The following is a 27,287-nucleotide window of genomic DNA, read 5'->3' on the forward strand; positions in this document are numbered from 1 at the left end:
GCATTGAACTAACCTCAAAGAATAATTAACGGAAAACTAAAAAACGGATGCAATTGCATTAAACTAAAATCAAAGATTAAGTAGTGGAAATCAGAAATTGATGCAAATGCATTGAAATAACCTAAAAAATAGTTAACTAGAAATCGAAGTCGGATGTAACTACATCGCATTGACCTCAATCAAAGCATAAATGTCCATTTTTTAGCCTTCTCACATGAGTAATTACTTAATAATTAGGAACCCAAAACGAAAAGTGAGTTTATAAAAACAGACTCTTACATGTATGCAAACCGTATAGAAATTGTAAACTATCGAACTAACCAACAATTAACGGGAAATCAGAAACTGGATGCAGATGTATTGAACTAACCTCAAAAAGTAATTAATGGGTGATTGGAATTTGATGCAAATGCTATGAACTAATCTCAAAGACTAATTAACTAAACATCGAAAACTAGATGCAATCAGATTGAATTAACCTTAATGAATAACTAACGGAAATCATAAAGTGGATGCAATTGCACTGAACTAACCTCAAATAATAATTAATGGAAAATTAGAAACTTGATGCAACTGCATTGAACTAATCTCAAAGAATAATTAATGAGAAATTGGAAACTGGATGCAACGTACTACATTAAACTAACCTCAAATAATAATTAATGGAAAATCAGAAATTTGATGCAAATGCATTGAACTAATAACCCTAAAACATATTTGTATTATATGTAAGGGGAATAAATGTCTCAACAAATATAGTTTTGCATTTTAAGTAGTGTTTATTATAATTATTTTATTGTGATTGGGAATGCATTGCTATTCAAGTAGCTTCAATATTATCTTCGCCACATTAGGTATTCTCACAAAACTTCAATCAAACTTTTATTATTAAACCTAACAATAAAAAGAAGTCGATGAGTTTCATCAAGTTTTGGTGCTTCTTTTTTATGGAGAGTGGTGCAAGAAATTTAAATGAGTAATTAATATAATTTTCATATCTCATAGCTATGCATAGTTGCTAATATTTTTTAGAATAATTTAATATAACGGCACCCGTTCGTAGGACACGTTCATGTGATAATCTTTTTAAGTGGGAGTAGTGTATTCTTTGAGGATATGGAAACAATCAATCTGTTTCAGTGATTTGTACACATTAGTAAGCCGAACGGTGATGATTTACCACTAAATCACTATAAATATAATAAAACTATTATATAAGCTAGATTGAGTTTAAGATAATTTGAAAATTACGGATTAATATTCTAAACCACAAAGTGAAGAGGCTATCTCAATTTGATCCCTTAGTTTCCAAGTACTTATGCACCATAATTGTTGCTCATTAACGTATTTCGGTTTATTTTCAATAAAAATATATTCTTATTCAAAAATTTGTCGCTAAATCACCATAAATCTAAGAAAACTATTATACAAGCTAGATCGAGTTTAAGATAATTCTATTTGAAAATTACGGATTAATATCCTAAACCACAAAGTGAATAGGCTATCTCAATTTGATCTCTTAGTTTCCAAGTACTTATGCACCATAATCGCTGCTCATTAACATATTTTGGTTTATTTTCAATAAAAATATATTCTGATTCGAAAATTTGCTGCTAAATCACCATAAATCTAATAAAACTATTATATAAGCTAGATCGAGTTTAAGATAATTCTATTTGAAAATTACAGATTAATATCCTAAACCACAAAGTGAATAGGCTATCTCAATTTGATCCCTTAGTTTCTAAGTTCTTATGTACCATAATCATTGGTCATTAACGTTTTTCGATTTATTTTCAATAAAAATATATTCTGATTCGATAATTTGTGCGAGACATTTCGTAAAGCCTTTTCAACACACAAAATATTTAATAGATCCCGGGCGTATGCCCGGGTCCAAAATCTAGTGGATGGACTAAATTTGAAGTCCATGGACGTAAAATTATTGTATTATATTTTACATCTTTGGAGTTGGGGCGTAAATACATAATGCTCATGTACTCTTAGCTTAACGTGCGAAGTTGGAAATTATTGAAAGACATTGTTCATCTTAATATCTGAATGCACTTCGCATTACACATATAGGAGAATGTTGGCTACCCCTTACAGGGCCAATGTTATAAAAAAAACGCCAGGCGATAGTCGGGCGGTGCGTGGGTGAGCGCCTAGGCCTTCTAGGCAGTGTCTAGACGGGCTAGGTGCTAGGTGGTTTTTTTTTATATATAATAAATATGTTATAATATATAGTCGTGCACACACCATATTATAAAAAGTGGAGAAAACAAGTATTTACCATAATTCAAAAAATAAACACAAACAAAAGTACTTATTACAAAAGGGGAAGAAGATAGTCGAGCTTAAATGAGCCAAGCCTAAGCCAAACCCCGAAAGTAGCTCCTACTGTTTTACACTTGTGATGATGGTATTTGAGCTTATCAAGCCGAGTTTCACCCTACTCGTTTATTAAGCGAGCTATAATATGGGCTCAAACTTGGGTCATTTAGTTAAATGAACGAGCTTGAGCTGAGATCAAACGAGCCAAACCTGAGTCGAGCCCAAACTACTCGGCTCAAATTCCACCCCTACGCCTAAACCGATTTTTAAAATACTGTTTCAGGGACTCCTTAAGCATAGATATGCTACGCTCCAGCTTCTACAAAAAATGCCCAGCTTTTATTTTTATTTGGGCCTTTGAAGCCCAAAATATGTAAAACCAATCCAACAAGAGGTTTTTTAGGTTACTTTTTGTGTGGCACAATATCAGCAGGCCAGAGGCCCAGAAATTAGCAAGTCCAAATCCTTGTAAATGGGAAACATGGAGCTGGAGCCCATCATGGGCCTCACGGGATCTTAGTACAAAAGATAGAGTGATGATAAAAAAGGATTAAAAGCCCCTAATCTAATCAACTATATATCTCCTATATCGCAGATATGCCTTTTTATGTTGAAAACCCTCCAAAATTAGGATGTGGCATTACACTGGTGACTGGTCTTCTTGTTGGCCATGCGCGGTTATTTATAGTCAAACACCACACTGAGAAAAAATTTCAAGGGCCCATTTTTACCCACTTTACTTTGCCCTTTAGCTTTCTCGTTTTTGTTTGAAATTGTCAAATTTTAGAGTTACATCTATGACATCACATTAAGAAAACAAAATCCAAATGAGAAACGTGCATGGCTAATTGGCTTAATAACCTAAAATTCTATTATCCGGTTAGCCATTAACTGTGAGACTTGTCGTGGTGTCATAATTTGTAAGTATTTGTCTATGTTTTCGTAAATTGTCATTGAAATTTGACAATGTTCTTCGACTTTTATACTTACTTTTGGGCTAGCAAGCTCATGTATTTTGAAGTCAGACTTATTCTTACAAATTGTATCGATACTCATTTGAATTAGATTACAAATATTAAGAGCATCTTTAAGAGAGCTACCAAAAAAACACTAAAATTTTGAACCAAAAAAACACTAAACAATTGTAGGAGAAACATCAAATTTTCGACATCAAACTACGCGGTTTTGGATAAACCACGCCATATAGCCCACGCGGTTTTTCCAAAACCGCGCCACTAAAGCCCAACTGACAGACCAAAACCCACGCGGTTTTGAGAAAACCGTGCCATATTGCACATAAACTTTTCTTTTTTTTTCTTTCCCAATCTCTAACGCGGTTTTCACAAAACCGAGTCATATAAGCCCAATTAGAAGCCCAAGCCCACGCGGTGTTGGCAAAACCGCCTAAGTGATTTGATACAGCACCAAACCTGGAACCAAATATTAGCCGATTTGGTGTTTGGTTTGGTGTTTTCATCAACATGTGACTCTCCTTAAGTTGAAAAAACACCAAATTATTAGTAATTTAGTGTTTGATGCTAGGTTGATATCAGTCCTAAAGATGCTCTAAGCGCACATACCAAAAAATGTAGTGTCTTCAATAAAATTGAAAATTTAAAACCTATCATTCTAGGAGCGCTGATATAGGACCATTGATCTTTTGGATTTTTTTATGTTATTGACATCTTGTTATATATTTTATTTTCTAATAGATTTTTCAATTGCAAATGAATTTTCTTTGTAATTTGTATCATACACTTGCGTAACACTCCATATTGCTAACAATGGTGTTGTGTTCACTTTGGACATTTTAATACTACTATACTTTCAAAAGAGATTCTTTGTGATTCTAGAAATGAAGCCCACCCACCTAAAACAAATCAAATATGCTGCTTTGCTTGAATCAGTTTAAGCTTTAAAGAAAAAAGGAGCGAGACAACCAACAGCCACTCTTGTCGTAAAGCAAGTAACTATATACACACCATGCAATATAATTTTTTTAAAGTCAAAGCTATATATTAACCAGGACCAACCAGCAGGATTTCTCAGGGTATGTAATTAGGAAGAAAGAGCATTGAGAAGCTGCTAATCAAATTTTCCATTATTTGATTTTTTTTTTCTTTGTCCTCCACTTAATTGGAATCACTTGACTACTTAGTTGTTGTAAGCGTTTAGTAATCTTTGGAATATTTATGATGATTTTCACATTAGTAGTTATCATCATACTGAAATCAAATCACACTCTATAACTTTGTCAAAACAAGTTAGTTGGTTAACATATTACTCTTGTCTGATCATGATTAGTGCTCTGACGGTTAATAACTTGAACATTGTAAATTTGTAAGTGGAGGCAATCGTTAAACTGATGACGCGCTGACTTTCATTTTTACTTTTATTATATTGCCTTGGTAAATCTTGTAAATCATTGTCTGCGTAAGCATAATAATTTTACTTGTGTGATTTCCTATTCTGGTACTTTTTTTTAGCTAGTCATTATATATTAAATAAATGAAGTAATGAACAAGCTATAAAGATAAAAATTAGCTCTTTATTTGAAAAAAAAGGTGCGTCTGGAAATGAGGTAGAAGTGTAGAACGCACTGGCTAAAGCATCCCGACTCCTGTGACTTAATCAAGCATGATGTCGTGACCTACTTGTAGTGACATGTATGAGTTAGCATGCGAAAGGAAAAGTTAACATATACTCTATGCTTTAGATAAAAATTAAAAAAATAATGAATTAAAAGCGTGTCAAAGGAAAAAATGGAAAGCCAGTTTTCTTAAAACAAAAAACTAGCCCGCTATCAGTAGGAAGATGGTGTTGTGATGAACGGAGAAGCTAACTTTATTGTTTTTCAGCCTCTAACTTTCAAACTAACATAACTTCGATCATTTTGATCGAGAATATCAGAAATTGAACACGAGGTGAGCTGTTTTCAAAGGGATACATCATACATCACACAACAATAAAAAAAAGCTACTCATATATGAAAAGAAAAATATATATTTAATTTAGTGTAAGTTGAATCAAGAATCGAGGCAGTCACTGTCCACGATTTTGGCTACATTTTGAATAAAAAAGCCCTCATCCTATGAGATTACCGAACATGCAATGCTGAGATGATTTTGTTTACCGACCAGTTTTTAGTTCGTTCAACTCTTTGTAATTTTCCTTCCATTACTTTTCCATACGTATCTCTAGCCACTTCGCTTGTTATTAAGATAAAGTGATCTCCATGCATGTCAACATCCCAAAATAAAGACTTGTTTATACATAAACTTTAGTTAATTGTTCAAAATAATTTGTTACAATGGTATCCACATTTTTAAATGATTATGTATATGTTGTGTTATTTTGAATAAAACAAGTGGTTATGTTTGGAGTGGTTTTGTGGTGGTTTGATACTTTTACCTTTTTGTGGGATAGTTGTTTAAGTAAAGAACTTTAGTCCCACATTGGAGAGGAAACACTAGTGAGTAGTGTTTATAACTAAAAGTCCCATACTACACTCATTGGGTACAAAGGCTTTTGGGTTAAGAGGGAGGACTCACACAAACAAAGCCACACGCGCGCCGAACCGAATCGGGCTCGGGCTCTTTGATCTCTCATCTTTTAGGTAAACTGTTTCCGATAAGGATTGGAAACAGAATTGGAATTTGATTAGAAAACAGAAACGTAGTGGGCTAGTGGACTCCAATCAAAACGGGAAATTGTATCAGTTCCCTACTATAGACGATCTACCGCTGCTCCAATCGTTTTTTCCTCTCTATATATACGCCTCTTTTACAAGAGCCTATAGAAGATCCGCAAAAAACTCTATTTTCTTATCTTCTAAACTACGCTTTTGGGCAATCATAATATCGCCTTTGTTGTTTGTCATTTTCTTCTTTGTTTAAAGTGCAATTAACACAGAAGATTGATTAGTGGCTAGCTATTGTATCTTGGAGGTTAGTGTGGTCTGTCTTCATAGATAAAAATAGACACGAAACAACCTTAAAGAGAGCATATTGATCCGCGCCTCAACCTTTTTGTATTTTATTCACAGTTTGTTCTTGTTGCAGAAATTATATTCCAATAATTTTAAAGTTGTTTAACAATGGAATACGAAGAAGGTAACCCATCCAAGTCCCACAACGACAATAGCCATAACCGACCGTTCAAGTTTGCTGGTGAACACTACAAGCGGTGGAAGGCGAAGATGATGTTCTATCTGCTGACCCTGGTGAAAGTGGAAAACGTTCTGAGTGAACCGATTCCTGATGAAGATGTTCTGCTTGAACCTACTCTATTTGTTGCTATTGATAAGTGGATCGCTGTGGATTTTAAGTGTAAGAATTACATCTTGAACTCGTTTGCTGATGATATGTACAACTTATACTCTGAACTTCCATATGCTTCTGATGTTTGGGAATCCTTGCAAAAGAAGTATGATACCGAGGGAGCTGGCTCCAAAAAATACGTTGTAAGTCGTTATTTTAAGTTTCATATGGTCTATGACAAATCTGTTGTGTCATAATGTCATGACCTAATAAATATTATTGTTCATGAGATACTTTCAGAAGGGATGAAAATTGTCGGTCAATTTCAGGTTGTTGTTGCCATTGATAAGCTTCCTTCCTCTTGGAAGGATTTCAGGAACAAACTAAGGCATAAGTTTAAAGAGTTTTCGATGGAGAGTCTTATTATGAGACTCGTGATAGAGGAAGAATCACAAAACAATACCATAATGAGGAAGTGGCTATGTCATCTCGCCAAGGCTAAAGTTAATGTGTTAAACCAACAAACTAGTAAGGCTAAATCTAGTTTGAAGCCTAATAAGAAAGCCATGAAGAACAAACCTTTCAAAAAAACATTATCGATGTGTAATTTCTACAACACACCCTAGTTAGGGGTGATAATTTGGCCCTCAGGCCCTCAACCCGGTCCTCAAAAATGCGCGTCAAAACCCTCAAAAGTTGGCCCTCACAGATTTGAGCCCGCCCTCATGCTTGTTAGGGGCGGGCTAGGGTCTAGGTTTTGGAGCATGGGCCCGCCCCCACATTTGGCCCTTCCAAGCCCTCACTTGGCCCTCAGTATTTTTTTTTTCCGATAAGATATATTTTATTTTTTTACATTATATATGTAGGGTACCACAATTATTCCTATTTAAACTAAATATTTTCACTACAAATGATGTTTAATAATGGTAGTTTACAACATATCATATGGGGTATTTTGTAATTTGAGTAAAAGAGGTCAAATATAAAAAGAAAAGTGAACTATGATTATTTTGTGTAAACCCAAAATAGGGGTTGTATTATACTATATATTTGTGTAAACCCTAAAAGAAAACCACATTTTCTTATTATTTTATATTATATTCATGTATTATACTATAATTATCTAAATTGTATAAAAAAAATTATTAAATTAGTTTTCAATAGGAGATAAATTATAACTTAATATAACATATGCGCTTTTGTAATTGATTTAATAATGTGTATATAAGTCATACATAAAAGCAAATCCAACCTAACAACATAGTTAAGTATGAAAAATGTAGATGTTTTAAGAATATCATCTCTTCCACCATCTCTATATATATATTTTTTTTTTCTAAAGACATAATAATTAGTTTTGTATACTTATATACATACCATTAAATCAATTAAAAAAAATAAAAATAAAAATAGTAAACTAGTAAACTAGTGAAGTATAATTAGATCGGGCCCGACCCGGCCCTCATTTGGCCCTCAAAAATGAGGGTCGATGGGCGGGTTAAGTACTTGAGTTTTCATGCTTGACCCTACTCGTCCCGGCCCTCAATATCAAATAGGGGCGGGCTGACCCGACCCTCAATCATGAGGGCTTTTATGGTTTGAGGGGCGGGCTAGCCCGGCCAGGCCCTTTTATCACCCCTACACCCTACGTGCCGGAATCAACCTAGCCAGCTAGATAACACCCTACGTTCCAGTATCAGCCTAGCCATTTTAGGTCAAAGTTTCTGCATCTAAACTCCTAAACTATCTGTTAAGACCAATTGTGGTGATGGAAGTAGATGAAAGAGAGAGTGTTCATAAATTACTACATATAATTGTTATAAGGAATGAACAATAGGTAGATGGTTTCGATGAACAAACATTATCTAACATTATCCAACAGTAACAACATTGACCCAAATATATCAAACCAAATTAATCAAAAATATCTCAAACCATATTAATCCATAGCAAAAACACTCAAACAAGACTGATTTAGGAATATAGCCAATAAACCATCTCCTCAAACAATTTTTTTACATTTCTTTCTTCCAAGGGTTTTGGACTTCTTGGGTAACCTGAAGAGCTTCTCACTGACACTCTTGTTTTTCTTGGCTCCTCTTCCTTCTTATTTATTTCTTGTTCTTTCTTGCACAGGATGTCCACGCGCTCCCTTTTACTCATTCCCTCGCCGGGTAAACTTTTTCTCACATGTCCCGCATGGGTATCTCAATCGGTTTCTTAAATCCATTAGGACCTTTCTTGGTAAACCTAGGTATAAAAACCATTTATTATTATTATTATTGTCAGAAGGTCTAAACAATAAAGATCAACATTACAAAATTAGAGTGTGTTGACTACTGAGAATTTAATATAGACTGACAAAGTTAACTATTTAAACACTTAAGCCATTAATTTATACTACTATGTCTATATATATCTACATAATATAGTCCACAAGTCTACAATAATTCAACAAATTGTTTAACTTTCTATAATACTATAAGTCTATATAACCCTATTATCATGTGAAGAAAACTATAAAAGATTACTATTAAAAGTGAAAAAATTACTTTGTTTTGTTTTTTGTTTTTTTGTTTGTTTGTTTGTTTTTTTTAAGTAGAAATTTTATTGATAATTAATGATAACGAGTTTTACAAACAATTATGACAAACGTGCAACAAGCTGCCGCCGCAAGTCCTTTCTAAATTTGTTTTTTGTTTTTTGTTTTTTTTGGGTTGAGGTATGATGCTTGTTTAAGAATTGAGAGTGAAAGAAATGAGGGGGAGCTTACAGGTTTGTTATGGGTGATTAGAATTATACAAATTGATCGATTGGGCTTTGAGCCTTTGCCTATTTGATTTAGTCTCATTAACCCATCAAACATTCAAAGATACATTTGTCCATTTTTAATGGGTTTGGACTCAAAATAAATGATAAATGATAATTTTGTAAGGGCAAAAAGAGAAATAAAAAAAAACGTTGGTTTATTAGAATGTTTTTTAGTAATTTTTTTTCATACTATTTTTTTTTTGTTGATTATATTTTCACTATAGTTGTAAAAAAATTTGGGGTGCGGTAGTGGAAGTTTGCTAAAAAAAAAATTGGGGTGCAAATCTTTATAGTTTGAATATTTTTCTTGACAATTAGTTATGTGGTAGTAGAGCATTTCTAATCTAAGGAGTGCGACCTCCACACACGCACCCTCTATATCCATCTATGATAGTGTCATACATGTCACTAAGTGTTAAATTGCAAAAGTGATAATAAGAAATCTTTTTCTTCGGTAGAAAAAAGAATAAACCAGTCAAAAGCTAATTGGCCTTTCTAAATTAGTGGCTGACTGGGACGCCATTTAAGAATAAACCATGAAAATGTTAAGCGATAAATAATGGAAGGAAGAATACTACTCACTTTAGTATAACTGCCCAAATTATTAAGTCAGTAATTGGGCTTTACCAATCCTCAAAAATTGAGCAACACCAATTCGGTTTCATTTAAATTGAGTAACACCAATCCTTAAAAATTGAGCAACAAACAAGCCATCGGTTGCAACACCAATCCTCAAAAATTGAGCAACACCAATTCGGTTTGTTCTCAGGTTTGTTTGTCATGAGGTTTTACTTGTCGTTGCCACGAAGTATTTAGTTTGTTTGTAATGAGGTTCTAAATATGAACACAACCGAAAACTCTTTTTTTTTTTTTTTTTTGGGTTCAGTCTCTCTCGAGAGATGAAACCGGTTTGAAAAAATGGTAACCGGTATGCATGGGGTGTATTGGGCTATTTCTGTTGGATTTAGTTGTTTGGGCTTGGGCCAAAGGCTGCCAAATGCAATTTCATGAGTGCCCTATCAGCCCGGATTCGGTTGTGATCAGAACATTTCCACCTAGCTCACCTAGGCCTAAATATTTTCAAAACCAAAAGGTTTCGAACTGGGCTTAAGTTGGCCCGTCCAAGATGCCAAAAGAATCAAAGAGACCATAAGTTTTATTCCCAACTATGCAGCATGCCACGCGTGTTCAGAGACTTATAAATTAGAAGCACCGCGGTACCCCACCTTACTATATCCGATGGATGTTACCACATTAGAAGCATACCTGAGATGGTCGCAGGACTAGGTGGCCATAGGACTGGCCCTTGCTAGGGGCAGGCACTAGGAAATTCAAAGCCGACGGGCGTAAGAAGCGAGATGATGGTCGTCCGCTTTTGGATGGAAGGAAGTGTATATAGAGGGGGACTGTTCAGAGGTTATTATGGCACTTAATAACCAGTCGTGCTCATGGATGTATGAGAGCTTGAGAGACTATGTAATTCAGTCAAGTTCTGCTTTTGAGTTCTCAGAAATTTCCATAAATAGAGTCTAATGGTGAGGCTCATCGGTTAGCACAATGGGCCTCCCACCTGCAACAAAGGGAGAAGCTACCATTTTGTATCCTAACAAACAAGATCACTCCTGTAATGCTTTAATTCTATATATATATGAGTTATTATCGAAAAAAAAAGAAGCATACCTGAGATGCGTAGAATGAGAAGTATTGCATCATGTTATGGTTGGCTGTGGCGATTGAAACCAAAATGAATTGTGAATTTGAATGGAAAAGAAAAAACAAAAAATTAATTCAAAAGAGACATACTATTAAAATAGTCTAATTTATGAAAATTCTTATCTTAATGAAAATAAAAAAAAATCCAAAATTAGAAATAAATAAAAATATAGAAAACCTATTCTAATTTGATAAACCTATTGTTACTCTTCTTTTCTTTTAGACTATAAAGTATAAACAATGGAATCATCCATTGAGATATATAAAAAACCCTCATCCATCAAGGAGAAACAAAAGTTTCATTATCTTCTTCACAATTTATTGAGGTATTTATCACCATATGTCTATAATCACCATCAAAATTTTATAGTTTATACTTCTTCATCTTCTTAACTAATTTACAAAAAACAGTAAGTCTTCTCAAACTAATTTGTATGATTGATATCGAATTATTGAACCCAAACTTAACAAGTTACAATATAGGTGTGGATTGAACAAACCCCATGCTATAACCAAATCAATTTAAAGTCCAAACTCAATTCAATTACAACAAATCGAGTTTATTTTGGTACAAAAAATCAATCTGAAAAAAATATAAACACGAACCCAACAACAAATCGAGCTGGTCTCATGTTGGCCCGCCCAAGGATGCCCAAAAAAATCAAAAGACATTCCAAGAATCCAAGTTCCAAGAAAGACTGCACGTGTGAGTACTTTTTCCAAGGCATTGTACCGTACTTAAAAATACAGAGGATTTGGCAGGTGGAATGTTCTTTTCCGAATTGGTGTATACAAACTATTCTTTACTGAATTGGCATGTATTCTAATACTCATCCTATTAGGAATTCCTATTTTGACTAGTAATTTCTGTATATAAACTATAAAGTGAGAAAAACTTAAAAACTACGAGCAAAAGGTCACAGGGCAGCCAAAGCGGTAGTTCAAAACAAAAAGGTACGCCATGGTTTTTTTTTTCCAGCCATGCACATTGTATTAACCAAGTCGACCTGTTTCGTTATCATCATTAATTCATAGAATAGTCAAGTCTTATTTTTTCCTAGATTTCTAATTCCCTTAATAGTCCCAATTTATAATTCAGTTATGAAGTCTAGGTAAATTTGCATATTGTTAAGCAGCAACCGTTCAAGAACTTGCACCTTGAAAATTAAGTATTGTGAGATTTGACACCTCATAATTGTAATTGCGATTTAGATATTTTAGTTTAAGCTAATACCCTATTTTGTTCATAAACAGGCGAGTTTTTTAAATTTAGAGAAGGTGCATACATGGACATTGCTACAAAGAGGTCACCGAGAGCAGTTCCTCCTACATACACTCCTTCCTTAGTCTTCACTCACGGAAAGCATTATCGTGATCAGACTTTCTGCACTATATCCGATGGATGTTACCACATTAGAAGCATACCTGAGATGCGTCGAATGAGAAGTATTGCGTCATGTTATGGTTGGCTAATTTTGAATAGTTATTACTCATCAAATGAATGTTATCTTTTCAATCCCATCTCATTAGAAAAAATTCTTCTGCCACCCTTAATGCATGGTATCAATATGGGTGTTTTAACACATCCGCCAAGTGATCCCAACTGTGTTGTACTTCTCGCTAGCAGTAACACAAACTCGTGTATCTTTTGTCGGATTGGTGATAAAAAATGGATGGAACATACTTTAGTATTTAAAAACGGTAAATTCAAACCAGTTCCTAAAGATGTTGTAAGTTGCAAAGGGAAGATATACCTATTCTTTTTTGAAGGTATGGCTGCAGTTGATGTTCACGATGCATTTCTTTCCCTAAAGCTACATGATGTGAAAGATCCGAAGCTTTCTTTGCCATACGTTGCATGCAGTTCATCTTTCAGGGTTGAGTCATGTGGAGAGATCTTTAAAGTATCTAGGATTCACCTCGGAGTATCAGCCAAAATTATTCTGACACTAGAAGTTTTCAAATTAGATTTGTCTAAAATGGATTGGGTGAAGGTGGAGAGCTTAGGTGACCGGGTCTTCTTGTTAGGTGAGAGTTGTACATCACTTTCTTCAACTGAATTAGGAGTGAAAGGAAACTGCATATATTTCACTTTTAGAGGTTGTACAAGGTTGTTCAAATTTGACATGGATGATGGAACTATAACAGTTACCTTACCATGTGGAAGAAAATTCAGTTATTGGGAAGGACCGTTTTGGGTGGTGCCAAATTGCGAACCACAGGTAATTTGTCTATCAGTCTATCACTCAATATCTTTCCTTGCTTTCAAATACAAGTTAGTTTTATATTTTCTTTTACACACTATTATATCTGTCTTCTGTGGTGTTGTTCTTTGTCATGTATACTTTTCCTTTGATTTGTAGTTTGAAATTTAGGCATGAGACGCCCAGAATTACAAACTTGGAATTCACGGCTTGACAAAAAATTAAAGGCTATTTATTTACCTTTTCTCCTTTGATTTGTAGAATGAATTAAGGCTTGATTAGGAGATGGCCACAATCATAGACTTGAAATTCATGGGATAGTCCCCATTTTCTAGCAAGGAAAGTACAATAAATATATGCTGTGTCTTTGGGACATTAACTTATTGCATACTGATATAATATAAGCCTATAAGGGGTCTACCTAAAATGTAAAGAACCAATGTATAATGGTCTATTTTTCATTAAACTACACACCATGTTTTCTGAGTAGGATTATATGGCCTGATAAATGTAGAAGATATTGTTCTAATCCCGGACAGCATATTTTGTAGGTCAAGAAAGAAGTCCCGAAGGTGGGGAACTACAAAACTGAAATTATAAAAGAGAGTTGGAATGACCTTCCACTGGAGCTTTTAGAGTTGGTCATATCATCTCTGTTTCTTGGTGATTGCATTCGTTTTCGTCTTACTTGCAAATCCTGGATATCCATCACGCCACCAATGCGATCAAACCCGCCTCTTACACAGTGTGAATCTAGGTGTCAACACATACCATGGTTGATGTCCTTGCCAAAGAACAAGAGCGCTGAATGCATATTCTATCATCCTATATACGGTGATACCTACACCATGAACATACCAGAACTAGCAGGTGCAGTTATCCGCGATGCAAGATATGGCTGGCTGTTAATGTCACATGGAAAAACTTCTATTTTCTTTGTCAATCCGATAACTCTGGATACTATAAAACTTCCCGATATTCCAGGTTTGTGGTATTGCTTTCAGGGGATCTCCTTCTCGGCTCCGCCAACTTCCCCTGATTGTATAGTATTTGGACACAAAAGATCTAGTGGAAAATATGTCAATGTTTCAGTCTATCATACAGGCGAAGATGATTGGTGGGAATACTGCATTGTCAATGAAGTGCCTATCGAGTTCTTAACTGCTAACTGCAACCCAGTTTTCTACGACGGCGTTTTCTGCTGTTTAGGCAAAGATGGAAAGTTGGGCTGCTTTCATTCAAAGGAGGAAGATGTTTATGAATGGAGGGTTCTCCCAGTACCAGCAATTATTTCATGGTCACCATCAATGTTATATTCAGTCCTTCAGAGTTCCGAGTGGCAGTTCCTAGTGGAGTACAATGGTGAAATCCTATCAGTCTCTGTAGGTTATGTAGGTCAGCACGTTAGAGTCTACAAGTTGGATCAATCAAAGATGCGCTGGGTTGGTGTAACGAGTTTGGGTGACAAGGTATTGTTTCTGAGTCGAATTACATCTATTTTGGTACCTGCAGGATTGAAAGAAAAAGAGAATAGGATTTATTTCCCAAGGTTCCATGGAAAAGATAACGTGTTCTACTCATTATCATCGGGCAATTACCATTGTTTTGGGAGCAAACATTCTCGTCAAGATTGGATAGATACATCTGGAAACATGGAATCAACTTGGATTCAATGTAAGAAGTAAAAATTGAGTGGCCTATTCAGTTTGACGTTTATGTACTGCTTCTTATGTGAAACGTTTTTTGTGTTTGAAAGCAAGATATATTTATTGTTACATTGCCATTTATACAACACCATGATTCCATCCCCTATTTTGCTATTAGATGTAATTTTATTTCTTCCTCTTGATGCATGTATGCTTGGTAATTAAGAGAAGCATATATATCATGAAGAGAAGATAATAATGTGATAGTTAAAAAGCTTTTCGGTTGTGCTGCCTCAGGTAAATATTGTTGTAAAAGTTGTGTGTCGAAGGACACCATATCCTCACATCACAGTTCTGTACTTCCAACAATATGGTATTGTTTGAGGACGGACATGGTTTCGAGTTTTATTGACTCAGCTTACTAATCACTAGTATCAAACTACTCTAGTGTCAATTCATTTGAATTTCCATTCATGATTTCGAGTTAGAAGTGGTCGACCTAAAGAGCATATTATCATGGTCTGGATAAAGAAAAGTTTCGCTTGATTGATCATCTGGTTTCGAGTTTGCTGGCTAAACTCACTAATCTCGAACTACTTGCGTGTGATCTATACCCTTCACGAAAGCACATTACGCTTCATGCTTGAAAACTGTTCGTTCTTGTGTGTTCAAGTTCATAGTAATAAAGATGAACCACTATTTCGCACCTAGCTGCCGTAGCATATTTGAGCTTCTGAAGCATTCCTTATTATGGTTTGAACTTTGAAAGTACCCCATGGCACTTTCAAGAAAGAATTCGCAGGACTGAATTATTTGCGTTAAAACACAACAGGACAGACCTTCGTTTTACAACGATAGTCCATTTTGCTTTTGCTGTCTTTTTGTCGCAAGTGCTCCATTCTACTTTTCAGACAACCCAGGAAAATTCAGGTTAAGAAAAATCTTCCAAGAACATTCGTAATGCAGGAGGCATTAACTGAAACCACTTTGTATAAGAAAGGCCGTCCATCAAGTCCCAGCTGGGGTAGCTAGACTTAGACTTACTTCCCACAGACTGGTTACCATCCATTCTATCGACTGCAAAACCTGAGCATGTACAAAGGCCACAATAACAGTTTATTGCATCCTACCTAATTGCGCTAAGCTCCAGATTCAATCTTAGGCGGTCATCATTTTATGCTCCATCTGAATTGCAACTAGCACTAAGCAAATATAACAAAATGCGTTGATAATGACTATTGTTTCGATTAAGTACACCCCTGATGAGTTCAGCTGTACTCAAGTTATTTCAATGCATTCCTAGGCTCTTTACTGCTAATAACATCTCCGTGTGGAAGAAAATAGATCAGCATTTTCTAAGACGTCATACCAATGATTAATCTTTCAGTTTCTTTTTCTTTCCTTTTCATTTTCGTCCCCGAAAAAGTCCGAGAACCCTTTATCTAATGTCTTGCAAATTAAGCTAGTGAAGGGCCTTGGACACTTGAATTTGAGCCTCAGGATACGAGGGTCCGAAGATTAGACTTCAGTAGTCTACAACTGCAGGGCCCAACCCTTCCAACCAGTCGAACCAATACTCAAGATTCAAACAGACAAGATCGAGTTTCATATACACTTCAAAAGACCCGAGTTCAAAGTTCAAACAAAGTAACATCTAAGAGTTCTAAAGCAAAATAGAAAACACTTGAAAATGCAAAAGGTCTTTCACTTGGTCGTTCTTCACTAACATAAAGGATTGTGCTGATTGAAACGAAAAGTATGCTTTCAAATGAAGGATTGTGCAGATTGAAACGAAAAGTATGCTTTCAAATGAAAGCCCAGTTCATGAACATGAAAGCCAAACAGTGATTGCTGTCATCCTCATTCAACACTTTCCATGCAATTGCTTGCTGATAAGAAACAGATCTGCCCATGCTGGACACACAGATCCCCGCCGTAAACGACAAAAGCCCTGCAAGAAGTTTCAATGCAAATTTTATTTAAAACAGATGATACAGCAACAGCCCAATACAAGTGCAATACCTACGATAAGGGGCTAATAGCACTGTAAAGCTTACTTGTTGCATGATCTTGGAGAACTCAGAACACAAGGTCTTACGCCCGCCTCATTGAGAATTTTATCAAGCATTATATCTTGAGAGCAACAAGAGTGGTTTCTAGCATGTCGAGCCCGCCTGATTTGCAAAGGTGAAAACAGGAGAAGCCTGGTACAATAAATTACATCCACATCAAGCTTATCTTGGAATGAGGAGTCCAAAGACTACACAAAAGAGCTTATCCTAAAGAAAAATCATGCACATGCCCCCCATGGCAAGAATAAGGAGTCCAAGACTATTCCTAAAGTAAAAATCCCATCCCCCAAAGATATTCTAGACCAAACCTAGATGCTAATGTAGACAGTCGATTACCAACCTAAACCAATGAAATAAAACACTGAATAACAAAAGAATAAATAGAACTCCTGCCTTAGATAGTTACAAATTCTTCTTGATGTATATTCATTAAACAAAATGGAACTCAAGTAAAGTAATTAGGTTCTCCAGCTAAAAATTACAATGAACTGCGGACCAAGAGAGTATAAAAGATGGAAAGAGAGAGCTAATTACATTTGTCTGCAGGGAACAGCACATGATTGCATCAGAATGGCGCCATAGTTGTTTCAACAAGGCGTCACCAGCTGACAGATCAAGCTGAAGGAGCTCTATGCCAGTGAGAAATCTGGAAAAAGAAGGCACAAAGATAAAAAAACATAAAAACCAAGAAGATTAATTCAAATAGTATCACTAGAGTAAACTTCAGAATAATTACAAGATTTGCAGAATAACATCATGCTTCTACTATAGTATCCTTTTCTACTAGCTGATCTTCTTTTGATAAACTATTACAAAAACTAACATAATACATGAGATAAAAATGGTTATCAGTAACCTTTGCCATAATGCTGGCCCAGTTGCCATTTTCCAAGTTCACCAAGAAATTCAGCAGTCAATGACTTTCTGCATTGCGACCTTACTATACAGTGCAATAAAACTTTGTCGATCGCATGTAAGGTGTCTTGGGCTGTTGTGAGGTTGGTAGACACCATTATAAAATTCTTGGTCCACAATAACCCCCCTACTGGGTAAAGGTTTGTGACAATAACCATTATTCTCACTATCGGTAAGAGAGTCATAGAGATATATCATACCTAATCAGAATGAATGAAAGTAATCACCTAGCTTTTAAATATCCTTCATTAAATGACGGAATCGTGTTTGAAGGGAGCACATGTCACTTTGAAGAAAATTGGCACAACTTAACTATTTGCATCAAAGACCCAATCTTTTTATTAGTATCTAAAAGCCTTCAATTTTTAGCAGGCGCCCATTTTGCATGATAGAAATTAGAGATGAGATACTCATTTTTACCATTCCAGTCCTCAAGTCATTTTTATATTCTTTTTCATGTTATAGTGGTCCATTAAATATTTCGGCCAGACCAGGGACTTTGTCAGTTAGCTAAGGTTTATGTCATAATAAGATAAGGAGAAACAGTTGGAAGCCGAAGGCTAATCGCGTGACTCTTATGTTTCTCCCTATGTCTGTTCTGTTCTCTCTCTCTTCTAAGGAAGTATATTTCTCAGCAACGTTATCTGTTTCGAAACACATACTTATCCACAATTTGAAGGTTTGAAAATATTAACAGTTTTTCTGTAGCTGTGTCATTTGTAGTTACTATGAATGTGTACACACGTATATATATGAGTATCATTTCCGGGTATCAGGAGGCTGGTAAGAGTAGCATAAACTAGTTAAGTTCTACATGGACACAATGTCAAACATAAACCTACATAATAACTTTGCTACTTACTCTACACAGTGCTGCTTACTCTAGACGCATGAACCTACATTACCCAAACCACAAATGCATGTCAATGAAACATCCAGTGGTGGTGAGAAGTTATTACAAACCTGTAGCTCCTACAAATCCACCGTGCTAGCGTGACAGCCTCAGGAGACCCAGGCAATGATTTTGGCTGGGAGCTCAGCCTGGATGGGGAAATAGCATTCACAACTCTCTGAACAGAACCCACAATGCTCCTTACATATTGCCGAGCCATGGCTACCACACTGTCTTGATAGTGGTTCTCAAAAGCGAACTGGAATGCAATGGTCAGCACTGACCTTAGGCTATAGTTGTTCAATGTGGTTTCAGCAGCCAGACGTCCTCCACTAGGACCCGATTCCAAGGAGGAAGCCAAATCCAGTGTACGGGCAGCTGCACTATCATCCTGCAGTACCACAAAAAAATGTTAAGTAGCACAAAATATATCACAATCTGAATAACCATAAATTGAAGTTTAAGGCTGGTACTCAACTGTTTTAGGGTCCAATGGTATGACACGGAAACCTGATGGTAGCAATGTTACATTTTCAGCAAAAGATTCATCAAAAGGTGAAAAGACAAGTTGAGCAAAGGCACCCGCTGCATTCTCGTCCAATCCACTACAAAGCTGAAAAAAAAGAGGAACTAATAAGATAAGGGAAATAAAATATTTCCAAACATCAGCCCGGATAGCTATGTAACGACTACCAGAGTGTTGTTGCCTGGAAAGGTTTGGAACACTCCTTTATGGGTTTCCTAGGGGAAATCTTCCAACAACTACCAGAGTGCTGGTGGCACCTTATTAGTAAAAACTACTAAGTATACAAGGTAATGAACCAGATTACGTATTTACTTCAAACCCATTAACAAATATATAATGGTACACTCCTAGATTGATATGCACCAACCTGTAATAAATACATATCTTGTAGTAGAACATCATCTTGGGGAAAAGAATGGCCTTCAAGACGAATCACTTCCAAAAACTACAAGTGAAAAACAAAGAAATTAGCAATTTTCCAAACTTCTTATTGAAGGTGAAACAAGAAAACATACTGAGCTATGGACCTCAATGCCAACAGAAAGGTTCCCAGTGTATATTTAATTATAGAGCAACAAAACTGCTCTTTACTTACTTAAATTCTAGAATATTTCACTGACTTCAATAGACGTGGTTCAATGGATATATGATACATGCATTTAAAACCTTGACAAAAATAAGATGTAACTGGACTTGGTTGAAATACAATTACCTCCTCGTGTTCCAAGGTATGTGCAAGAGGTAAGATGACCTGGCCACTCGGGAAGCAGCCTAGTCTTCCACCGGGTATTGCACAAGGGCTAGCTTTCAGAGATGCGGCAGAGTAGGCATCAATTCCAGCATCGCCCACTCAGAACGGTGCTCCCTCAGAAAAAGAATAAGCAATCCAGGTGGGACATCCTACATTATCCACATACAGAGATTAAAAATCCATTAAGGCCATGTTTGGCAGAACATATCATAAGCCTAAGGTGTGGTCAGAACGAAAGCATTAAAAAAGTGAGTTACATAACATCAAAGAGAAAAAAAAACGCAACAGCTCTCCTGTTCTTATTCTAGATGAGATATTAGCGAAATATAATTTTGGAATATTGACCAGTAATTTAGTCAGCCTTATGATTTTCTTCTATGCTAGGTCAAGGTTCACTTTAAAACCCCAGCACATGCGCACTTGATTTACTTAACCATATATTATTGTTGTTTTAACCTCCCTTCTTATTAGCCAAAGACGGATAATATTTTGACAATTGAGTACAATATTAAATGTGATTTGTATGACAATAGACTTGGAATGAATTTACCAGTTGCAACCCTGTTTTTACTTTCGATTAGATGATGACTTTTAAAAGAGTGGTTCCATGTCATGTTAGAGTGAGAAATAATACCATCCATAATATGTTTGTCTTAGCATCAAAAGGAAAGCTTACGTCTCAGGGATGTACCTGTAGCAGCATTGATGCTTTCGCAGACAATACTCCACCTCTTATACTCATCGAGTTCCCTTGGAAACCAATAAGTTTGTTAGGGGAAGAGTTTACGGCAATGGTAACATCTTCTACTCCATCACTACCCAGCAGCGACCACCCATCATCCGCAAAACCATTAACAGCGTCATTAAAACCCCTGCATTTTGGAAGCTTTAATTAGAAAGGAAAGTAATAACATGTAGATATGTAAATATTTAAATATACGAAACTCAGTGACTGATGCATTCACCTGCACATTCTTTGACTAAATGTCCAAAAATTACAGCTGGTTGGCTTACCTACACCATACTGAATTTCACCACTCATCTCTTGTGCAATCTGCCGTATGTGACGCAGTGCCTACAGATACAGATGAAAAGAATATTTCTCCAGTACTGAAACAAAAAAAGGGATGAAAGTGCTTGTGTACATGAATTACTACAAAAGTCTCCCTATCTGGGGTAGACAGACCAAAGCCTGCGTTACATTAACTGTTAACTGTACCCACAGTTTTACGAGTTCAGAGGATGGAGGACTTTTTATGTGCTTACTCACACTAATTTGACGCACAAATCAGTGTGCAAGCTACAAGGGGGTGCCATTTTGATACTCCAAGTCGATTCCAAGTCGATCCAACGGTGAGAACTTGTAGTGTTCTCCAATAATAAAAACAAATATCTTAATCCATCAAGAGCACATGAATGTGATCTCCCTCCACCACAACATTAACCATAAAATGCAACACTGCAGAACACAATCTGATCTATGCCAAGGACAATTACCGCGATTGTACTTCTCTGAGCAAGAATTTGTGGAGACTCATAAAGTGGCCTGAGAACCTCAGGTGTGTTTCTTGCCTGCGCCATGACAAGAACACAATGGTGAAACAACATGAAGAAAACAGACACAGAAAATGCACATTTTCTCAGTTAATTCTTACATCTAAATCAACATGATCAACAATGTGAATTATAGAGCTGCTACCCTCACAAGGTCGAATCAAGTAGCCACTTGGAAGCATCTCAGCTCTTACAAAACCAGGAGCAGGGGGGCCCACAGGGCCACCAGTTGCAGGGGTCAGGGATCTTTCACATATCTACAAGTAAACATTCCGCGAGGAAAGAAAATCAGAACACATTTAACAAAATTAATTTGTGTCAGTCATCACACTGTTCAGGATAGAAGAATGTTCAAAATTAGAAAGACTATCTGAATGACAGACTCTCACACCGTCCTAGTGTCCAAACAGAGAATACCACTGCTATAACCTAGAGGAAAATTTTAAAAACAATGCATCACAAACAGATCAAATGAAATTATATGATATATGAAAGTACCACAACACTGCCATCTTCCAAACTCGTAGTATATCTTAACATCCAAAAGTCTCTTGCCGATACCATTGTCGTAGGTGCATACGTCTGAAAGGTCACAAAATTAGCAAGATAAGTTGAATGAGCTAAAACATTATCTCTAGTTTGTTTTTTTTATTTTGCTTTCTTTTAATCAATATTTCTGAAAACATGACAAACCTGCATGTATATAAGCTCTATGATTCCATCATTTCTCGTAGGGTGAGCAGCTAAGACATCAAGACAACGACAATCACGGAACCAGGATATGCGATCTTTAAGTATCCTAGCAACCTTTACGGAGATTAAAAACAAAAATAGTATTTACGTTGTTGAAAACAATAACCTGAATGAGTGAGATGAACTTACCCTCATGGGTTCTAAATTCACGAGACCACAGGCTCGCGCTGCTACCCCATGACAATTATGGGAAACAGCAATGATTCCAATAGAATCCGGACCAGGCTACAAAAGAAACAGAAGAGGTTTTAAGATCTAAGAATGTGCCTAAACTAGAGTAGACTAAATTGCTGTGGAAGGTGTGATACCTTCATTCCAGGCATTTGGACCCAGTTGACAGCAGTTCCAGTGGCCTTAGCAAGGAACTCTGTCAAGGTCTTCTCAGCTAATGCGAGGAGACTAAATATATGCACAAGAGCAACATATATACTTAGTTAGAAATACAGCCAAAGACAAATTTTCAGAAATAATATTTCCCAAAAACAAATAAGAAACTGAAAAATAAAAGAATGAAAAACCAAAATGACTCACCCAGCTGGGTTGTTAACATCCGTATGTGGATGTTGGGGTGTAGGTTGCTGTTGTTGATGCAGAGAAGTTTGGACCACAGATTCACATCTCAAGTCTGTGGTCACTGCAGAGGGCTGTAAAGAATCAGTTTGGTCAGTAAATTTTACAGATGGGTTGAACACCATCTGTAGAGCAGTCATTAAGCTTTGTATACCAACATTCCAGACAAATGCAGTTAAAACCACCTTCAGGTCCTTTAGAAGGAATCTTTGAGGATAAGATCGGTAATGACATGTACCAACCTTACATATTACATCCATACAGATTAGGGGTTTTATCTAGTGGTTGTAGCATTTAATTCGAGACGAGATTAAAGTTTCTATCCTGTCTTGACAAGGGTAAGCAGCATCAAGGAGCAAAACATAACTTTCGAGAAAAAATTTACTTCATTTTCTTCGTTAAAAAAAGGAATTTCAGCCAAAGAGGGTATCAAACTCTACATTTTATCAATATAGGGACCCCACTTTTCTTTTTATCAACTGGGGGGCGGGGGGAACTAAACTCTCAGTTTTTTCCATTGTGGGGAACCGTTAGCTTTCCCGTCAAAATTTCCTAAACGGAATGAGTTTTGGACAGCAAAGCGAACGATTCTCCATATTGTTAAAAATGTGAAAGTTTGGTCCCCAAATTGATAAAATAAAAAGCTCAATCCCCAAGTTGATAAAAAAAAATAGAAAGTTGCTATGATGCACGGATACGGGTACCGATACTGATACGGTGACACAGGTTCGGGTACAATACGACATTTTTTGAAAATCTAAGATACGGGTGCGGATAGGGATACGGGATACGGGAATACAAATATAAAATTCTTAGAAAAAATATGATTTCGAACATAAGGTGGTGGTGTGATTATTGATTAGCCACGGAAGTAGGTACGAGTTCCTCTTCATCTTTCTCTATTTCTTCTGTTTCAGCTATGTTTGTGTGTACTCCCTCCCACTCCCACCCCCACCCCCACCCCTCGTATTATTCATAGCTATGGGAGGATATGGAACAATACATTTCAGCAGTATAGTGTATCCAGTACCAGTATCTTACCCAGTGCAATAGGCAAACAGCAGTATCCGTGCATCATAGGAAAGTTGGATACCCTTTTTAGCTGAAAATCCTTTAAAAAAAAATAAAAGAAAAAGGAAAAGAAAAAACAACAAACAGAAATAGAAGAGAAATATCTTCTTTCACTCCGCTTCCTTGTTTTAATTCACCAAATCCTTTACAGCCAAATTCAAATATAGACAAAAATATTTATGATAATTAGTAAAATAAAATTTTCTACTCCAGACTTAAAAAGTGCAGTTCGCAGTTGGGATCAATACCAAAATTTTGAAAACAAAAAATATCTCACTGTTACTTTTAGGCCTGTGTTTCTAAAAGCAAAAGCTCAAAAGACAAATCAAAGGAAAAAGGATCAGAGGTATCTGGCGCTTAACTAATTGAAAAAATGGCATATACATGTGTTTCTGGATGCTTCACTAGTAATCAAGTAAAGGATGTGAAAGATAGGTATATATACCACGGATACATAAAGAGTGAAGGAGAAGGCACTTACGTTGATCAACTGTTGCTTCATATACCCATTTTCGTAAACAAACTTTGAGACCTGCTTCTGTAGCCGATCATTCTCCTCCATCAACAGCTTGTTCATGGCACTCAGCTTCCTGTTCACAGTCTGGAGACGAGAAGATTCGGTTTTCTGCTTGTCACGACATCTATAAAGAAGGGGAGAAAGATAAAATATCACTAAATGGCAGAAAAGAGTAACCACAAGCACTACAATTCATCATTGATAATTAAAGATACTTCGGGTCTTTTCCTATGACAAGATATAGCTATGAAGAATATCTACATTTAGTGTTATGAGCTATACATTATCCAAATGTAGACATAGTGGATGTGTTGGTTAACAACATTCTATCTGGTCACCATGTGAATGAATTAGAAGTATCATGAGTAGTATGCAACTCTCAATATAATCAGATAAACAGAAGGAATATCCATGTTTTACTTCTGACATGGTCAGTAAGTGTGTCCTTTCCTTACCCCTATTTTTATTTTTTCAAGAATTGTTGTACATTCATGTCAGACAGACTGTGTTGGTGTTGGTGTTGGTGTTGGTGTCCTTGCTTCCTAGGTTTTCAGAAACGTACCACAAACCCCGAACTGTATTTTTAGTTTTTCAAGAATTGTTGTACGTTCGTGTGTTGGTGTTCATGTCCTTGCTTCCTAGATTTTTAGAAACACACCACAAACCCCTAACTAAATTTCTCTAAAATTCATGTCAATACACATTTGCCCACTTCACAATACCTCACATTTTAAAACATAGTAAAGTAATAGTAATAGTAATAAAAATGAAAAATAGATGATTAATCTTAACTTCTAGTCCAGTATGAAGAAGAAACAATTCAGGAGTGACAATTCCTTATCAGGCTACACTTATCATTAAGGAGTGATAAGTAGTCCCAAGAGTTGTATAAACCAATCACAAACAAATCCCAAAATTCAAATTCATTTATTAACATAAGCAACAAAATACTCACTAAAATACAGTTCACATAGTATAGCATACTTAACAAGATACTGCTCTCAATCTCATTTTCTACCAAATTCCAAACCAAATATGAAAACTCAAATTCCATGTGCAATGCTATACATAAAAACAGGAGTAAGCAGCATAAATCACCAACTTAAAAAAAAAATACCTTCTATTTTGAAACCAAACTTTGATCTGCTTAGGCTCAATATTAGCCAACATGGGGCACTCTCTTATAAGCTGCTGCCTTCTAGAAGAAGTAGGCTTTGAGCATTCCATATAAAACTTCTCCAAAACCTCAACTTGCTCAGATGTGTACCTCACATACTTACTAGTATCAGTTGGCTTTGAAGAAGAAGCCATTTGTTTTTTCCACTAAAACAGAAAAAACTCAACTAAGCAAGTAAAAACTAAGCAGTGGGGCTTCTCCAACATCAGAAGAAACACCCAAAGTTTCAAACTTTAACTAGAAACACAAGTTCAAAGTTTAGTGTTTTGAGAGTGTGAGTGAAAAAAATGAGTGTGAAGAAAAAAAGATCTTATCTTTAAGATATGGTTGACACACATCTCGAGGTTATAATGAAAGGGAGGAGGTAAGAAGTGATTACAGAAACCAAGGGAACTCAGAAACCAGAATAAATGTTATTAAATATATACTAAAAACACACAAAAACCCACAGAGAGCAAAAACTGGGTAATAAGAAACAAAGAAAAAGCCAGGTGGGATGGTGAAGTGAGTGAGGTAATGAGCACTTGCTGTCATCACTTTTTTTTTTTTAAAAAAACAAGAGAGTGTTGTACCATTATTGTTGTTTTTTTGACATGCTGACAGAAGCGTTTTTTTTTTCACATTTTCAGAGAGAAGAGAAAAAATGTTTTATAGCTGTTAGCTGTTACACTCTCTGACACACTAAAGTAGGGGAAAAAGTACATGGCTTTTTCTCTCAAACTCTTTTTCCATCATCTTATTTTGGTCATTGCCATATGTATGTATCCATGTAGGACGTAGTAGTGTGTATGATGTACTCATGTACATACACACCTAAGTACATGGATGACACTTGGGTATCATAACAAACTTTTTGTGAATATAAGTCAGATCCTCATAGTTAGAGTGTAACTTCCCATTGAATACCAAGTTGGCACATTGCTTTGGCGCAACCTTTTATTAAATTTCAATCACGTTGCTTCTTTAGATCCTTCTCCTGTCAAAACAGTTTGACTGATATAAGATCTACATAATAAGTAGCTTGCCAGTTTAGCTCAAGGTATATATGCATATGATTACCTATGTTAGACCCAAATATAGCTTGACAAATGAAACTTTAAATGCTGATTTTACAGATGAACTCACTTGATTAGACATCTAATTACGGCCCAATCCATCACCTATTGTCATGCCTAGTTGTACCACTGTATCCAAAAAACTTTGTAATTCATTTATGTTGACTTGAACAGTTGAACCTTTCTGACGATTCAAAACCTTTAAAAATCAAGGCCGACCAACTGATACAGGACCATTAAATGGCCCGTCATTGGAGCACGATATTTAGACAGGCAAGCGCCAATATATCATTTTCTAATTTTCTAACAGACACCATCAATGTATCAGAAAATACTGAACCACAATGCCAGAATGGTTAAAGGGTACCATTTATAGCTTATGTGACAGCAACTCGCTGATAACATAGCTTATGTTCTGTTGTCTCAAAGACCAAAAAAAAAACGTCCCTCTCAGGGTCTAGACACAC

General features: G+C 36.0%; 1 protein-coding gene and 1 pseudogene across 2 annotated transcripts; one reads left to right on the plus strand and one right to left on the minus strand.

Annotated features, from left to right (window-relative positions):
- The first annotated feature begins 13,000 nt into the window (after positions 1-13,000).
- LOC147478796 (F-box/kelch-repeat protein At1g57790-like) lies at positions 13,001-15,075 on the plus strand. The gene is made up of 2 exons (XM_086583812.1): positions 13,001-13,339; positions 13,873-15,075. The coding sequence occupies exons 1-2, from the start codon at positions 13,097-13,099 to the stop codon at positions 15,004-15,006; spliced, it is 1,377 nt and encodes a 458-aa protein (XP_086439938.1). The 5' UTR covers positions 13,001-13,096; the 3' UTR covers positions 15,007-15,075.
- Positions 15,076-16,550: 1,475 nt separating this feature from the next.
- On the minus strand, positions 16,551-26,297 carry LOC147478797 (homeobox-leucine zipper protein HOX32-like; annotated as a pseudogene). Its single transcript, XR_015207431.1, has 18 exons — positions 25,706-26,297; positions 24,553-24,712; positions 22,962-23,074; positions 22,739-22,829; positions 22,560-22,655; positions 22,371-22,484; positions 22,176-22,259; positions 21,779-21,934; positions 21,621-21,695; positions 21,089-21,198; positions 20,815-20,995; positions 20,085-20,272; positions 19,740-19,817; positions 19,325-19,459; positions 18,918-19,237; positions 17,574-17,685; positions 17,025-17,171; positions 16,551-16,918 (listed from the first exon to the last, which is right to left on the minus strand). The product of XR_015207431.1 is annotated as a homeobox-leucine zipper protein HOX32-like (transcript).
- Between the last annotated feature and the right edge of the window lie 990 nt (positions 26,298-27,287).

This window comes from Coptis chinensis, chromosome 9 (genome assembly GCF_015680905.1).
Source record: "Coptis chinensis isolate HL-2020 chromosome 9, ASM1568090v1, whole genome shotgun sequence".
In the NCBI taxonomy this organism is placed as follows: Eukaryota; Viridiplantae; Streptophyta; class Magnoliopsida; order Ranunculales; family Ranunculaceae; genus Coptis; species Coptis chinensis.